At 43.6% G+C, this 17,856-nt stretch overlaps 1 protein-coding gene across 1 annotated transcript in view; it reads right to left on the bottom strand.

Annotated features, from left to right (window-relative positions):
• LOC311118180 (cytoplasmic phosphatidylinositol transfer protein 1-like) overlaps positions 1 to 4,015 on the bottom strand; it is a gene marked incomplete at both ends in the record, with an annotated part of 8,900 nt that extends 4,885 nt beyond the window's left edge. The window contains 3 exons of the mRNA XM_084193035.1: positions 923 to 1,105; positions 3,714 to 3,858; positions 3,991 to 4,015. Of these exons, the coding sequence (XP_084049161.1) occupies positions 923 to 1,105; positions 3,714 to 3,858; positions 3,991 to 4,015 (353 nt within the window). The remainder of the gene's footprint in view (positions 1 to 922; positions 1,106 to 3,713; positions 3,859 to 3,990) is intronic.
• Between the last annotated feature and the right edge of the window lie 13,841 nt (positions 4,016 to 17,856).

Below are 17,856 nucleotides of genomic sequence, written 5' to 3'. Positions count from 1 at the left end.
ACGGTACTCTCATGTGTCCACATCCTCTCTTACAATAATGAATGGTGACAGTCTTCCTAATGGAAGTTGGGTAGTGACAATTGTCCTTATTCAAACAATACATCATGTATTCTGTGACAGATTCAAGTGGGAGGGAATGTGATAAGACCTGATCCAAGATCTGCTGTTTTGAAGAGCCTGCAGCAGGTCTTTTGATCATGTTAAAATATGTCTCCTTCTGAATATGCATGTCTCTCTCTCTTTCCCTCTTTTGCCATCTCTCTCTTGCTCTCCCTCCCTCCCATTCGCTCTCTCCTCTGTGTCCCTCTCTATCTCAAGGATAGCGGTGCGGCAGGGCAGACCCTGCTGACTCAGCACCTTAAGGGCATCCCGACCGCTGACACAGGTATTTGTGATGAAATCTAGCTCTTTCTGTCCCTCTCTCTCTCCCTCTCCCTGTAGATCTTGCCGACTTAGGAAGTTTCTGTCCTTCGATGCTCAGCGATGCGCTGGGAGAGGTCACACACCCACCCACCCACCCACACCCCCACACACACACACACACACACACACCCCCCCCCCCCACACACACACACACACACACACACGGCTGAGAGCCAAGAAGTGTGGGGGGGGAGTATTGTGTGTTGCACAGCTGTGAGGGCTTAGTAACTCGGGGCAACACGACAGCAGCAGTCTGCCATGCGAAGCGTCGAGTGTGTGAGGAACAACACTTTGTCTGCGTTCCAAATGGCACCCTATTCCCTTTATAGTGCATTAAACCTATAGATAATGTCCCCTTGTAAATGTGGAAGAGTTAAAGCTACAATCTGGGATTTAATTTTCAGTAAAACAGCAGCCCTGCTTCTTGTTTTGGTGTACAACCATTGAACAGATCCCAGATTGTACCTTTAGCATGGGTGGATGATGGTCACTCACTCACCTGTTGAGGTAGACACGTTTCTCTGTGAACTGGCCCTGACCGTGGGCGGGGTCCTCAAACGGTTCATTCTGGACCACCTCCACCCCCTCGCCGCGGTCACTCTGCTCATGGCTGTGCTTGCTGATCATATATAGCTGACCAATCCTGTACTGGAGAGAACAGAGTGAGACAAGACCGCAGGATGGTTAGGGTTTGACCGCAACATGAACACGTTCAGTTTAACAAATGAATGTAATACAGCTGATCAGTCCTGTAATGAAGGAAACAGAGAGGTGGACCTGACCAGAGGAGGGTTAATTATGACCGTAACATGAACACGAACATTAACAAATACAAGCATGAATAGGAAGAACACATATTATGAATTCATATACAGTGACTTTTTCCACATTTTGTTGTGTTGCAAAGTGGGATTAAAATGGACCTACACAAAATACTGTGTAATGTCAAAGTAAAAAAATAACAAAAATAAAACACTCATATATTTTGATTAGATAAGTATTCAAACCCGAGTCAATACATGTGAGAATCACCTTTGGCAGCGATTACAGCTGTGTCTTTCTGAGTCAGTCTGTGAGAGCTTTGCAAACCTGGATTGTACAATATTTGCCCATTATTCTTTAAAAAAGTATTCAAGCTCTGTTAAATTGGTTGTTGATCATTGCTAAACATCAATTTTCAAGTCTTGCCATTGACTTTCAAGCCGATTTAAGTCAAAACTGTAACTAGGCCACTCAGAAACATTCAATGATGTCTTGGTAAGTAACTCCAGTGTATATCTGGCCTTGCGCTTTAGGTTATTGTCCTGCTGAAAAGTGGATTTGACTGGAGGAAACAGAGAGGGGGACCAGACCAGAGATGGGTTAGTTTATGCCAGCAGCATGAAAATGTTCAGCAACACAAGCAAAAAGAGTTCAACCGACAACTACACAGCAATGTAAAAGTAAACCACACAGATAGAATAATCTCCTATGACACGTAAACACCAGATAAATGACAGATAATTTTTTGTGAGCTTTATCTGTCACAAATGCTTTATTAAACACTAAGAAAAAGTTGAGTTTGAGGTAGATTTAATTTCACCCTTCGGGATGTCATCACCAACATTTTGAAGTCATTGTTTTCAGGCCTCTTGCCCTTTCCTTTGAAGACTACTAGAAAGAAAGACCACCAGTGAAGTGCTTCTGAGACTTCCTGACCAATCTATTGAGGCTTTAATAATTCAAGGTTAATCCACAAAGACTGGCTTTTGATCAGAGTTAAGCTGCTGTCCCAGAGCAAGAGACAAAGTATGGAAAGAGAGAGGAGGGGGGAGGAGGTAGGGAGAGAGAGAGAGAGAGAGAGAGAGAGAGAGAGAGAGAGAGAGATAGATAGATAGATAGATAGATAGATAGATAGATAGATAGATAGATAGATAGATAGATAGATAGATAGAGAGAGAGAGGGGGAGGGAGAGAAAGGGAGAGAGAAGGAGGATGGGGCTGGGAAAGGAGGGGAAAGATACAGAGGGAGAGAGAGGGGGCAGAAAGAGGATGGGAGAAGAGGGAATGCATTAGAAAGACAGAGGGGAAAGATAAAGAGGGAGAGAGGATTGAGAAAAAGAGAGCCGGTAGAGAGTAGAGAGAGAGAGCGATAGTGAGAGAGAGGATGAATGAAGAATCAGGATAGGCAGAGAGAGAGGATGAGAAATGGAGGGAAAGAGAGATAAGAGGACATTATTCAGGAGAGCGAGGGAAAAGCGAGGGAGAAGTGGGAGAGCGGTAGCACGAGAAAAAGAGGGAGAGAGGTAGAGGACACGCTGCGATGATACTGAATGACGCTAATCCTCTTATCCGTGGCCAGCTGTGAACAAGTGAAGCCCTCTACTCATCCCCTGCTGAGTCACTTCTCTACCACATCCCTCTCTCCACTCATCCTCCACGCATGACCCACCGGCTGCTGCTAAATAAAGCTTTGGAGAAGAGGAGAGGAGAGGAGGGGGGAAGAGGGCGAAAGGGAAGAGGAGGAGAGGAGGGGGAGTGCAGTGGAAGAAGGGGCGTAATTGAGGTTTCTAACTTTTCCATCAGCCTTGACGCTTAACATGTTAAGTGACTTCAAAGGAAACTGTGAGTGATTGACCCCATATTGACCCCGAAGGCCCAAAATGGTGTCAAGGATCACCAAGGGTCCTTGAGTGTCAAAGGTTTCAAGACACATAGGCAGCACACACGCATACACGCACATGCATGGGGCGGCAGGTAGCTTAGTGGTTAAGAGCATTGTGCCAGTAACCGAAAGGTCGCTGGTTCTAATCTCCGAGCCGACTAGGTGAAAATCTGTCGATGTGCCCTTGAGCAAGGCACTTAACCCTAATTGCTCCTGTAAGTCGCTCTGGATAAGAGCGTCTGCTAAATGACTAAAATGTAAAAAATTCAAAAAATGTCAATGCACACAACATTCCTCCTCACTCTCTCTCGAACATACACACACCCACCCACAGTGCCCAATAACATCATCTGAAAGTTTGTCACATCGGGGTAGAGGCCACTTTATACAGCTCTTTACATGACAACCACTTCCCACCATACATTCCGTGTCCTCCACGGTTGGCTGGTTTCTCCTTACAAAAAAGGGAAACTGGAATGACTCACTCCCTTCCTCACCTGCCGGAGCCCAAGCTCTCCCAGGGCTATGAAGAGTGGGCTTGTGTCAGAAATGGATGCCTCAGCACAAAAGTGCACCCAGGAACCACCTACAGTAGCACATTGCAGCCCGAGACGCAATCAATTATTCACACCGGGTACGCCCGTACCCGCGTGAGCGAGACTCATCACTGTCAGGCGTGGCGGACGGGGTGGAGACACACATCGCAATGTCATCATCCAGGGCCAGGAGTGTCCCTTTGGGGGGTGGGGAGGGGGGGAAGCGGGGAAGCAGGGAAGCAGCTTGCTGGATGTCTGACAGGAACAGAGAGAATCCTCGGAGAAGATATTCTTCATCTTAATGAGTCGATTGACACACCCGTGCGTCACATGGTGATGTCAATTTGAATATTGAATAGCTCCCGTGTGTTTATGCTACAGACTTACCGTTGTGGCTGCAGCTCAATCCCATCTTTCCGCTGATATAAAGTTTGCGTATATTCCATAACATGGGGCTTGTGAAAGCGGTCCTTTTCTACACATGAGAGGATCCGGACAAGAAAATCATCACGAAATTGGCTGTAAAACCCGAACCCTGTGAGCTACAAACTAATAGTAGTCACCACCATCAAAAGGGGAGACTCACACGAACACGAATTTGTTGTTCTGCTTTACAAGCTTCAGTGGAGTCCTCTGAAGATAACCCAGGACCGGGCTGTAAAAATGGCAAAAAGTGACCTATTACTAGGCTATCAAATACAAATTCACTATAATTGTAGGCTAACCCTGTAAGTCACCCTGCACAATCAATGAACCAACAGCATCACCTAGGCCTATACGTTCTCTCCCAGACTCATGAATAGAATAAGGTATAAGGTAATCATCCAGTATGCATAATAATACAGTCCACACTCAAAGGCTTGGGCCCATATACAGACCTATGCGTATGCATAAGCTCTAATATGCATGAGGGTTTTGAATTAATCATCACCTTAGAAAGCGCTGTTCATTTCGTTGTGTTAGGCTTTGAAACAACATCCACAATGACCATGTTTTCAACTCAGTTTCAACCGGTTGTTGAACTTTCTTCTACAAATTGATCAATCACAGTGAGGTGAGTTTTAAAAGCAAAATACTGTTTTGATGATAAGTATTTGATGTGATTTTCGATTTCATTTGCATTGATGTCAGAGTGGTTAGATGGACAATAGAGCCCTGAGTACCAGGACATTAGGACCTGATGGTCGTTAGCAAGCTGGGTACTACCAACGCATGTCCAGAGTGCATAAAAGGAGATTACCGTGACTCAACGGTCACATAAAATTTTACAGCGGTCATGACTCATGACTGCCGGCGTGGCGGTAATAAGGTCACCGCAACAGCCCTAGTGATGACATACAGTCACAAAGGGGCCTGAAAACGAATTTGTTGTGTTTTGGAGATGAGAGCCTCTTATACTCACTTCCTCATAATCTTTGTTGACGAAGGGCAGCAGTTTCTAAATATAGAGAAAGCGAGCATACAGTATCTTGTATTGGTTGAATAAGCCATTGTCCATGTTCTCATTTGAAACAGTGATGAGGGGCAGGGGATCAATGTTTGAACCAGAGGAGGCTGGTGGGAGAGGTATATTAGGACAGGCTGGAATGGAATAGATGGAAAGGTATCAAAAACATAAAACACATGGTTTCCATGTGTTTGATACCGTTACTGCGATATCTCCGCCCACCAGCCACCACTGGTTTGAATTATCAACTGAGAAAAGCAGTACTGTTCGCAGGCTAGTTGGAAATGTTTGCTGGACAAACAACCTTTGGCGTTGATCGTTTGAATATCATAATTCTGTCTGTAAATAAAAACGGAGCGCTTCAATAGTCTACAATCTCTGCGTTAAAACATATGCTACTAGATCAAACCCACTTTATCCAGTATGTGTCCCAAATGGCACCCTATTCCCTATAGTGTACCCTATGGGCCCTGGTCACAAGTAGTGCACTATATAGGGAATAGGTTGCCATTTGGGTAGTTTCTTTGGCATCTGTGCAGTCTTAGGAGATGTAAAGAATAAAGATGAATCAAAGCTTCAATAAGCAGAAGAGCCCCAAACAACAACCCTGGCCTGCTTATGCAATTTGCCTGATGACAATGCAACTGAGAGCACTGGCCCCATTAGTCTCTGTCACTGAACAACAGCTTTATCAATACGGCTACAGATTAGAATGCTGCTGCTCAGTCAATACCATGGATTCAAAAACAACCAGCTGGGCAATATCTCTAGGCCTAGATCATACCTCGGTATAGATAGTGTGTTAGTAGAGGTCAGGTTATGTTCAGGGTGACCTGACCAGGAAAAACTCTGGGCTCGGGTTATGGAGTATGACATTAGCCTACGGCCTAAGGGCTAACTAGCAGTGTTGCTGACAATGTGACTTGACCAGGAAAAACTGTCTGGTCGTGTGCCCTATACTACTTATCAGACAACCACAGTCCGAGTGGAGAGAGATGATATGAATAAACACAAGTGTCATTAAAGCAGCAACAATCGATGGTGGCTAGTTTCAGAATCCCCCTGGTGAATATGTACGGTCGATTCGGCACGCTTCGCCAAGGAAGCGAGCGGGAGGCGATTTATGGTGAGCCCGGAGGCAGGCGAAGTGGTGCGTATATCACTGTGCAAGCCCCTCCATCCCTCCTTCCCTTCGCCTGGGTCGGAGAGAGGGAAATGAGAGGCTGAGGGCGATAAAAGAGGGAGGGAGGGATGAGTGGAGGAATTCTACCCAGAGATTATCTCCACTCGTTATTCTATTTGGATGTTGCTCATCAAACACACCGGGCCTCCAGCTCTACTGCTTCTTCACAAATAGACGTGCTAAAAGCATTAGCCGGCGAGCGCTAGCGGCTTGTTTTTAATTGGGTGTGGAAACGGACGCTTGGCCCTGAGCCAAACTCTTCTTCTTGCCTGTTTCTGAACATCTAAACAGTTGTGTTAATGAAAAAAGTAAACACCGACTGAGATTCATAATGGGCCTCAAGATGAAAGGGAGACTTTGTGCACTAATATGTTTAAACAACACAACAGCTGTAAGGCGCACTTGTGATCTAGCATCTAGAATAGCCTACACAATAAGGCTATAAAGAGTTGCTAGTCTCATTGTTGACATAGCAAATAATGTTGCAAAAGATGGCGTCTTACAGTTGCTGAATACCAATGAATATGTATCCGTCTCTGTGTGTATATTGCTGAAAGTCACGGAAAGCACTGGAAGACTAGCCTAGACTACAAAGTAGGCGATCAGTGAACCTTCTTGCCACTAACCCAATTATCCAACGCTACCTACACCTCTAGTCTGTGCCCCTCTGGTTCACGTCAACGCTAACGCTAATAGCTACGCTAATTGTGCTGTTCCACCTCGTGAACCAGACATTAGTGTAGACCCCCGAGGAGCTCCATAGCAACCCTGGGGAGAATCCGTTACCGCGAACCGCTAGCCCTGGCAGGTAGCAAAAAATACACGCTCCAGAGAATAGCTTCCACAAAAGAGAGAGAATGTCGAAAAAAATCCCTCCCCTGCAAAGCAGACAGTTCATATGAATAAGCTCCTTATTCATTTCTGTTTTCCCATTTCTCAAGTTTTCTCATCTCCATTAAGGCTTGAATGGGTCTCTGTCGGCAGAGGGAGAGCAGGTAGAGAGAGAGAGAGAATATGAGTGTAGGAAATTCCAGGTGCAGCCTACATTCCAAAAGGTAGGCCTCAGAACCAGTTAAATTCCTGTACTCTCTTTCAGAGTAGTCTAATACTGCCAAGAGGTCATCTTGGGCGGCAGGTAGTTTAGTGGTTAAGAGCGTTGTGCCAGTAACCGAAAGGTCGCTGGTTCTAATCCCCAAGCCGACTAGGTGAAAAATCTGTTGATGTGCCCTTGAGCAAGGCACTTAACCCTAATTGCTCATGTAAGTCGCTCTGGATAAGAACGTCTGCTAAATGACGTAAATGTAAATGTAATCTACAAACAATGTACGGCTCATTTTATTCTCTACGGGCCTCTTAAACCCACCTCCAATAGACAACAATGAGCACTGCCAACAATTAAACTGATGCATTAGCAAAGCCATAACGGGGGACACCATAAGAGGAGGTAGGCTACATGATTAGCTCAGATTGCCTGTAATAACCTACCTCCATTATAAAAAGGTATGATGAGTATATAGCTGGCTCAGGGGAGATAGCACCGGCCTAATAGAGAGCAGTTTGTTCTCAGCTCCCACTGCAGAGGGAGATGCAGTGGCAGAGCCCACACATCTATCCACTCTCACAGGTTGGAACAATACACCGACACACATACACATCCCCCCCACACACCCTCTCCCTCCATACACACAGTATAGATATTGCTGACCACAGAGAACAACACGCCATTGAATCGGCGTGGCTTGCTGCATCTAATACCCATTATTCCCTGTGGAGAATGCCTGGCTAAGATTACACTGATAGTCCCCTTATGACATGCAATCCAGTAACCCCCTCCTCCTCCTCCCACTTCCCACCCTCCGCTTCCAGATACTGCTGTCTCAGCTATGGCCCCATCACTCCCTAGCAGCCCCATTCACTCAGATGGGCAATATATTCCATATACTTCCACATTGATGTGCACATTTAATCAATTGTGCAGGGCACAGGGGTACTGCTCTCTCAAGATAAGATTATCCCTGTGTGCTTCTGAGTCAATAGGTGCATGGGGCTCAATTAGTGTGTGTGTGTGTGTGCGCGTGATTGAGGAGGTGTGTGTGTTTGCGCTTGTGTGTGTAAATCAGGGTATCATCAGTGTGATATGTCGGTAAAGAAGGGGCTCTGAGCCAGATGAAGCCTTGATTAAGTGTGTGGTGAAGGGAGTTAATGGGGGAGTGAATGGGTGAGAGAGAGAGAGAGAGCAGTACAGCATTTCCCTTTCCTCATGTACTCAATATAGCTGCAATGAGAGTCGTTCTCAATGACGGTTGCTCTGCCCTGTTCCGCTCATCTCAGACACAATGCACACATCCCATGAGCCTCCGCACAGACACAATGACAGGACCAGATTAGAGCCTGCTCTCCTCTCTAAGAAAGAGCGATGAGAGAGAGGGAAGGAGGGGGAGAGAGAGATAGAGAGGGGGGGGGGAGGGAGAGATAGATAGAGGGAGAGAAGAGAGAGATAATGAGTGAGGAGAGACAGAGGTGAGAGAGAGATGATAATCGGTCTATGATGAATGCAAACGCAGATAAACCAATATGAATTATTAAAATGGGGTTTTGAATATGCTTTCGGTCTCTGTTTTGGAAGCCAAAGCAGCCATTAGCATACAACATAACGAGTTGCTTTTATCCAAAGCCACTCACAGTTAGCATATCCAATAGAATGTAATGGCACGCATGAGAATCAAACCCACAACCCTGGTGTTGCAAGAGTACAACTTCCCTGAATTCACTTCCTGTGTATACAACCCTCTCAGTCGGCCCCTCAGACTCTCTGTATTGCTCTTTTTCATGGTCCTTCGAGCCGGATAGGAACAGCAAGCAAACCATCTGAATCACATATCCCGCTAGCATCCATGTTTGAAGCGAGCATTTAGCATGTATTACCTGTAGTTCTCTTCATATGTATTTATAGTCTACCCGACATGTTGTGGCTCTGAAGTATGTCTCAACAGATGCTTCACAGAAGGTGGATTGACCTCATTATACATCAGTGTGACTGAATGCTATAATGACTCCACTACCCATAATGAATCCCTTTGGCTCAGCGGGCCAATGGCCAACAGTGTCCTTTCCAGACATGCTTCATGTTCTTCGACATGGTTATTTACAGTGGCTTGCGAAAGCATTCACCCTCCCTTGGCATTTTTCCTATTTTGTTGCCTTACAACCTGGAATTAAAATTGATTTTTTGGGGGTTTGTATCATTTGATTTACACAACATGCCTACCACTTCGAAGATGCAAAATATTTTCAAGTTGGATGGGTTCCGCTGGTGTACAGCAATCTTTAAGTCATACCACAGATTCTCAATTGGATTGAGGTCTGGCCTTTGACTAGGCCATTCCAAGACATTTAAATGTTTCCCCTTAAACCACTCAAGTGTTGCTTTAGCAGTATGCTTAGGGTCATTGTCCTGCTGGAAGGTGAACCTCCATCCCAGTCTCAAATCTCTGGAAGACTGAAACAGGTTTCCCTCAAGAATTTCCCTGTATTTGGCGCCATCCATCATTCCTTCAATTCTGACCAGTTTCCCAGTCCCTGCCGATGAAAAACATCCCCACAGCATGATGCTGCCACCACCATGCTTCACTGTGGGGATGGTGTTCTCGGGGTGATGAGAGGTGTTGGGTTTGCGCCAGACATTTTCCTTGATGGCCAAAAAGCTCTGTTTTAGTCTCATCTGACCAAAGTACCTTCTTCCATATGTTTGGGGAGTCTCCCACATGCCTTTTGGCGAACACCAAACGTGTTTGCTTTTTTCTGGCCACTCTTCCGTAAAGCCCAGCTCTGTGGAGTGTACGGCTTAAAGTGGTCCTATGGACAGATACTCCAATCTCTGCTGTGGAGCTTTGCAGCTCCTTCAGGGTTATCTTTGGTCTCTTTGTTGCCTCTCTGATTAATGCCCTCCTTGCCTGGTCCGTGAGTTTTGGTGGGCGACCCTCTCTTGGCAGGTTTGTTGTGGTGCCATATTCTTTCCATTTTTTTATAATGGATTTAATGATGCTCCGTGGGATGTTCAAAGTTTCGGATATTTTTTTATAACCCAACCCTGATCTGTACTTCTCCACAACTTTGTCCCTGACCTGTTTGGAGAGCTCCTTTGTCTTCATGGTGCCGCTTGCTTGGTGGTGCCGCTTAGTGGTGTTGTAGACTCTGGGGCCTTTCAGAACAGGTGTATATATACTGAGATCATGTGACAGATCATGTGACACTTAGATTGCACACAGGTGGACTTTATTTAACTAATTATGTGACTTCTGAAGGTAATTGGTTGCACCAGATCTTATTTAGGGGCTTCATAGCAAAGGGGTGAATACATATGCATGCACCACTTTTCCGTTATTTATTTTTTAGAATTGCTATTCTTTTCATTTCACTTCACCAATTTGGACTATTTTGTGTATGTCCATTACATGAAATCCAAATAAAAATCAATTTAAATTACATGTTGTAATGCAACAAAATAATTTTGCAAGGCACTGTATATGGGTTAGCCCACCAGATGGACACACATTCGCCAACACACACACACACACACCCTCTCTGACACCAATACATCCACATTTAGCAGCCCTTTGGTCTTACCCACAGTCCATGAAGTTGACTATAGCTGATACCCCCAGGAAGATGGAGGATAGAAGTGGAGGGGGAGGGGGGCCAGGCTGTGGCCTTGTCTGGGCTGGAGTGAGACAAACAGGGCCGAACTTGTCTACCTGCTGCCCAGGATCCGGCCCGTGCCTAGGCCCTGCCACTTTCCACACGCTTAATTGGCCTAAATCTGATTAAGTGGAAAGCATCCCAGCTGAGTCGCACGCCTCGCACGCCCAGAACACGTATCACCACCGTAATCACTATTCATCGTCACAGCGTTGACTATTCGTCATCATACGTGTGCCCTTGAGCAAGGCACTTAACCCTAATTGCTCCTGTAAGTCGCTCTGGATAAGAGCGTCTGCTAAATGACTAAAATGTAAAAATGTAAAAATGATACGTGCGCCCAGCGGACACCAGCATCTGAGGCCGTACTGAGTCAGCGGATTGGGGCATTCTGGGATGGATGACTTCCTGTGACGAAGGCCAGGCCATGGTCATTCTAATGGGATGATGGAAGAGGGGAAGAGATGGAGGGATAGAATGATGTAGTTAAGAGAGAGCGCGAGAGAGAGAGAGAAAGAGCAAAACAAAGAGTGTAAAAACTCCATCCATCCTCCATCCATCAAACCACCATAGCCTCCACTTAGACATAAACCTATTGCTTCATTAGACAAGCAACCTGTCAAGGGAGATTACTATGTATGTGAATGACAGGAGGGAAGGTGAGGATACATCCAGGCAGCCCATCACGGGATATTTTTCAAATGGCACCCTATTCCCTATATAGTGCACTACTTTTGACCAGAGCCGGGCCCATAGAGCTCTGGTCAAAAGTAGTGCACTATATAGCGAATAGGGGGCCATTTGGGATGCACTCTCTACAGATAGGCATCAGAAGCAGAGGCTGTCATGTCGACATTGAGGAGAAGGTCACAGTGAGTGTATATGAATTGCAAATTCACGCCCACAGCTGTTGAGGCCGGTGTGTTGGGCACACAGGAGCAGTGTGAAGAGCCATCTGAAACATGCCACCGCGCTGCGGGAGAGGCCCTGACATAAGCACTCAGTCTATTCTCTTTCTCTTGGATGTGTGGTGAGAGGTGGCGAGAGAGCGAGTGAGTGTGTGTGTTACAGAAAGAGAGTTTGTGTTGTGTGTGTGTGTTTGTATGTGTGTGTGTGTGTGCCTGTGTCAGAAAGTGTCTTGCTGTGTGTGTGTATGCCTTCCTCTAATGGTCTTGTTCATTAATTGGCCAACACACACTCCTTCGTTCTGCCTAAGAACACACGTCCACATGATCACTCCTACTTGTCACAACAAAGTCTAAATCAATACCTCAGTGTGGTTTTACCGTTTCCTCAAAGTCCTACACAGTGCTTTGGATTTGAATCAGTCAATTACCCCTAATGTACCTCTCTGACAGAGCTGTGTTATGTTGCTCTCCAACGGGGCAAAGGAACATCGAGCTCAACCTCCACCATTCCTCTCTTTGTACTTTTGCCCTCACATTTGTTCAATTTTTATTGATATTTCATAACCATTTCATGAAGCGCAAATGCATACTTTCCATTCCTCTCTTTTGAAACTTCAGACCTTGGAAATCTTAAGAGCCCTATTAATAAAATTCGGTCTAATTGCGAAGCTGAATAGACGTCTCAACATCCAATTATGAGAGTTCACATCCTCATAAAAGCCTTAACGTTACCCTTTTAAAAAGGGCAGACAGACAGGAAAGGACAGGGGGACACATTTTGTTGTAACACAGTCACGCAAAACTTAATTACACACACTGCTACACAAGTTGACACACCCAGGGGAGGAACAAGAATTAGGAAGAGGGTTGTCAAAATTATTCATAACCTCTTGAAAAGATGTGCAAAGAGGGGCCTAAATTTGTGCTGGGTTGAAGTTTAATAACTCAGGAGAGGAGTGAGGGAAGAAGAAAGAGGGAGAGCTGAGCCCAGAGCACATTAATGGAAGAAATAGAACTGGGGATGGAGAGAAACAGGAGGAGTTCTGTTTGCTTGGAGAGCAACGGTGGAGGTGGATAGACTGCAATAAAACCCCCATCACTCTTAGAGAGACAGACTTGGGTGGAGGGCGGAAGGGGAGAGGGAGAACCAGAATGAAGAGGAAAGGAGAAAAGAGAGAGTGTGTGCCGTATGTGTGTATTTGAGAGAGAGATAGAACGAGAGGGAACAAATATGAGAGATGAGAAGAATGAGAGTGAGTGAGAGACAGAGTGCAAGAACGAGAGAGAGAAAGAGAGACAGAACAAGAGAGTAATGGGCTGGAGGAGGGAACTGGCCCTGGGACTGTAAATCCCCAGAAACTTGAGAGGAGGTAAACAAAGCATTAGCCGTCCTGCTCTCCTCCTCTCTCTCCTCCTCTCTCCTCTCCTCTCTTCTTCCATCGTGACATCCATCCATTACACGCAGCAAGAGGATGTGGCACTAACTCTCCTGTACTGTAACACTAACTGTACTGTAATACTAACTGTACTGTAACACTAACTGTCCTGTAACACTAACTCTACTGTAACACTAACTGTACTGTAACACTAACTGTCCTGTAACACTAACTGTACTTCAATACTAACTGTACTGTAATACTAACTGTACTGTAACACTAACTGTACTGTAACACTAACTGTACTGTAATACTAACTGTACTGTAACACTAACTGTCCTGTAACACTAACTGTCCTGTAACACTAACTGTCCTGTAACACTAACTGTACTGTAATACTAACTGTCCTGTAACACTAACTGTATTGTAACACTAACTGTCCTGTAACACTAACTGTCCTGTAACACTAACTGTACTGTAACACTAACTGTACTGTAACACTAACTGTACTGTAACACTAACTGTCCTGTAACACTAACTGTACTGTAATACTAACTGTCCTGTAACACTAACTTTCCTGTAACACTAACTGTCCTGTAACACTAACTGTACTGTAATACTAACTGTCCTGTAACACTAACTGTCCTGTAACACTAACTGTCCTGTAACACTAACTGTCCTGTAACACTAACTGTCCTGTAACACTAACTGTCCTGTAACACTAACTGTCCTGTAACACTAACTGTCCTGTAATACTAACTGTACTGTAACACTAACTGTACTGTAACACTAACTGTACTGTAATACTAACTGTCCTGTAACACTAACTGTCCTGTAACACTAACTGTACTGTAACACTAACTGTCCTGTAACACTAACTGTCCTGTAACACTAACTGTCCTGTAACACTAACTGTACTGTAATACTAACTGTCCTGTAACACTAACTGTATTGTAACACTAACTGTCCTGTAACACTAACTGTCCTGTAACACTAACTGTACTGTAACACTAACTGTACTGTAACACTAACTGTACTGTAACACTAACTGTACTGTAATACTAACTGTCCTGTAACACTAACTGTCCTGTAACACTAACTGTACTGTAATACTAACTGTCCTGTAACACTAACTGTCCTGTAACACTAACTGTCCTGTAACACTAACTGTACTGTAACACTAACTGTACTGTAACACTAACTGTCCTGTAACACTATCTGTCCTGTAACACTAACTGTCCTGTAACACTAACTGTACTGTAACACTAACTGTCCTGTAATACTAACTGTCCTGTAATACTAACTGTCCTGTAACACTAACTGTCCTGTAACACTAACTGTACTGTAACACTAATTGTCCTGTAACACTAACTGTCCTGTAACACTAACTGTCCTGTAACACTAACTGTCCTGTAACACTAACTGTACTGTAATACTAACTGTACTGTAACACTAACTGTACTGTAACACTAACTGTACTGTAACACTAACTGTCCTGTAATACTAACTGTCCTGTAACACTAACTGTCCTGTAACACTAACTGTACTGTAACACTAACTGTACTGTAACACTAACTGTACTGTAATACTAACTGTCCTGTAATACTAACTGTCCTGTAACACTAACTGTCCTGTAACACTAACTGTACTGTAACACTAACTGTACTGTAACACTAACTGTACTGTAATACTAACTGTCCTGTAACACTAACTGTCCTGTAACACTAACTGTCCTGTAACACTAACTGTACTGTAACACTAACTGTACTGTAACACTAACTGTCCTGTAATACTAACTGTCCTGTAACACTAACTGTCCTGTAACACTAACTGTACTGTAACACTAACTGTCCTGTAACACTAACTGTACTGTAACACTAACTGTACTGTAACACTAACTGTACTGTAATACTAACTGTCCTGTAACACTAACTGTACTGTAATACTAACTGTCCTGTAACACTAACTGTCCTGTAACACTAACTGTCCTGTAACACTAACTGTCCTGTAATACTAACTGTACTGTAATACTAACTGTACTGTAACACTAACTGTACTGTAATACTAACTGGACTGTAACACTAACTGTCCTGTAACACTAACTGTCCTGTAACACTAACTGTTCTGTAACACTAACTGTCCTGTAATACTAACTGTACTGTAACACTAACTGTCCTGTAATACTAACTGTACTGTAACACTAACTGTCCTGTAACACTAACTGTCCTGTAACACTAACTGTCCTGTAACACTAACTGTCCTGTAACATTAACTGTCCTGTAACACTAACTGTCATGTAACACTAACTGTCCTGTAACACTAACTGTCCTGTAATACTAACTGTCCTGTAACACTAACTGTCCTGTAACACTAACTGTCCTGTAACACTAACTGTCCTGTAACACTAACTGTACTGTAACACTAACTGTACTGTAATACTAACTGTACTGTAACACTAACTGTCCTGTAACACTAACTGTCCTGTAATACTAACTGTACTGTAACACTAACTGTACTGTAATACTAACTGTACTGTAACACTAACTGTACTGTAACACTAACTGTCCTGTAATACTAACTGTCCTGTAACACTAACTGTCCTGTAATACTAACTGTACTGTAACACTAACTGTCCTGTAACACTAACTGTACTGTAACACTAACTGTCCTGTAATACTAACTGTCCTGTAATACTAACTGTCCTGTAACACTAACTGTCCTGTAATACTAACTGTACTGTAACACTAACTGTCCTGTAATACTAACTGTACTGTAACACTAACTGTCCTGTAACACTAACTGTCCTGTAACACTAACTGTCCTGTAACACTAACTGTCCTGTAACACTAACTGTACTGTAACACTAACTGTCCTGTAACACTAACTGTACTGTAACACTAACTGTCCTGTAACACTAACTGTCCTGTAACACTAACTGTCCTGTAATACTAACTGTCCTGTAACACTAACTGTCCTGTAACACTAACTGTCCTGTAACACTAACTGTACTGTAATACTAACTGTACTGTAACACTAACTGTCCTATAATACTAACTGTACTGTAACACTAACTGTCCTGTAACACTAACTGTACTGTAATACTAACTGTACTGTAACACTAACTGTCCTGTAATACTAACTGTACTGTAATACTAACTGTACTGTAACACTAACTGTCCTGTAACACTAACTGTACTGTAATACTAACTGTCCTGTAACACTAACTGTCCTGTAACACTAACTGTCCTGTAACACTAACTGTCCTGTAATACTAACTGTCCTGTAACACTAACTGTCCTGTAATACTAACTGTACTGTAACACTAACTGTACTGTAACACTAACTGTCCTGTAACACTAACTGTCCTGTAATACTAACTGTACTGTAACACTAACTGTACTGTAACACTAACTGTCCTGTAACACTAACTGTCCTGTAACAGTAACTGTCCTGTAATACTAACTGTACTGTAATACTAACTGTACTGTAATACTAACTGTACTGTAATACTAACTGTACTGTAATACTAACTGTACTGTAATACTAACTGTACTGTAACACTAACTGTACTGTAATACTAACTGTCCTGTAACACTAACTGTACTGTAATACTAACTGTCCTGTAACACTAACTGTCCTGTAACACTAACTGTCCTGTAACACTAACTGTACTAACTAACTTAATAACTGTAATACTGCACATACACATTTCAATATACTTTCACTCTACAGTCTCATATATGCCTAACACCAACAACAACATCATGATGGAAAAAGAGATTAAGAGGCATTAATATAATATAATATAAACTTTTTGGGTACATTTGAATACACTTACATCCTAAAGTCTATTCTGTGGATGACAACAACAACAAATGAAACAAGACATTACTTATTTGGGAGGATGGAAAATACATGAACCTAGTTAGCGGCGGTGACCTTAGCATGAACCTGGGAGCCAAGCGGGACTAAAGGCAACTGGGTCACAAAATGACTTTTGTTTACTATGCTGCTTTGCTGTAGGGAGATGTAATCATTGTGGAAGTTGGAATATTTTGAAGGTACAACTGACATGCACACAACTCTCTTCATATTTAGTCATAGAATTCAACTCTGGGTTCCCGGAACCAGATTAGACTAAACCTAGTCCTGGACTAAAAAGCAAGCTCAATTGCGATTCTCCATTGGGCATGTATTTGAATCCAGGACTAGGCTTGGACTGTGTCCACAAAACCGGACCGAAATACTCTGCATTAGGTAACGAGTGAATTAACAAAATAAGTAGCTAAGGCTTTAAAAATATATTACCATCGTTAAGTAGGTTTATGTGCTTATTCATTCTGCAAAATCATTGCCATTTGTTTGGTAAAAACAGTAGGATAAATACACATGTAGGTACACATGAGTCCATTCCATTCTCCTTTTCATTTAAGAGCTTTGTCACAACGGACCAGTTAGTCAATGCATCTTGCAGTCGGATCAGGTAGCACATAGCCACACACACAATGAAGCCCAATGATGTCATTGACACTGCAATCAGTGAATTTCTTAAACAGAAAGGACATTCTGTTTGTTCGACTTTCTCCTCAATGACGCAAACGCTGCTAAACCCATTTACCTCAGAGAAAGATAGTAGCAACA

The sequence above is a fragment of the Coregonus lavaretus genome (genome assembly GCF_964263955.1).
Source record: "Coregonus lavaretus genome assembly, contig: HAP1_SCAFFOLD_7064, whole genome shotgun sequence".
In the NCBI taxonomy this organism is placed as follows: domain Eukaryota; kingdom Metazoa; phylum Chordata; class Actinopteri; order Salmoniformes; family Salmonidae; genus Coregonus; species Coregonus lavaretus.
Note: the sequence above shows the minus strand (reverse complement) of the source record. Positions and strands in the feature narration are given on the sequence as shown.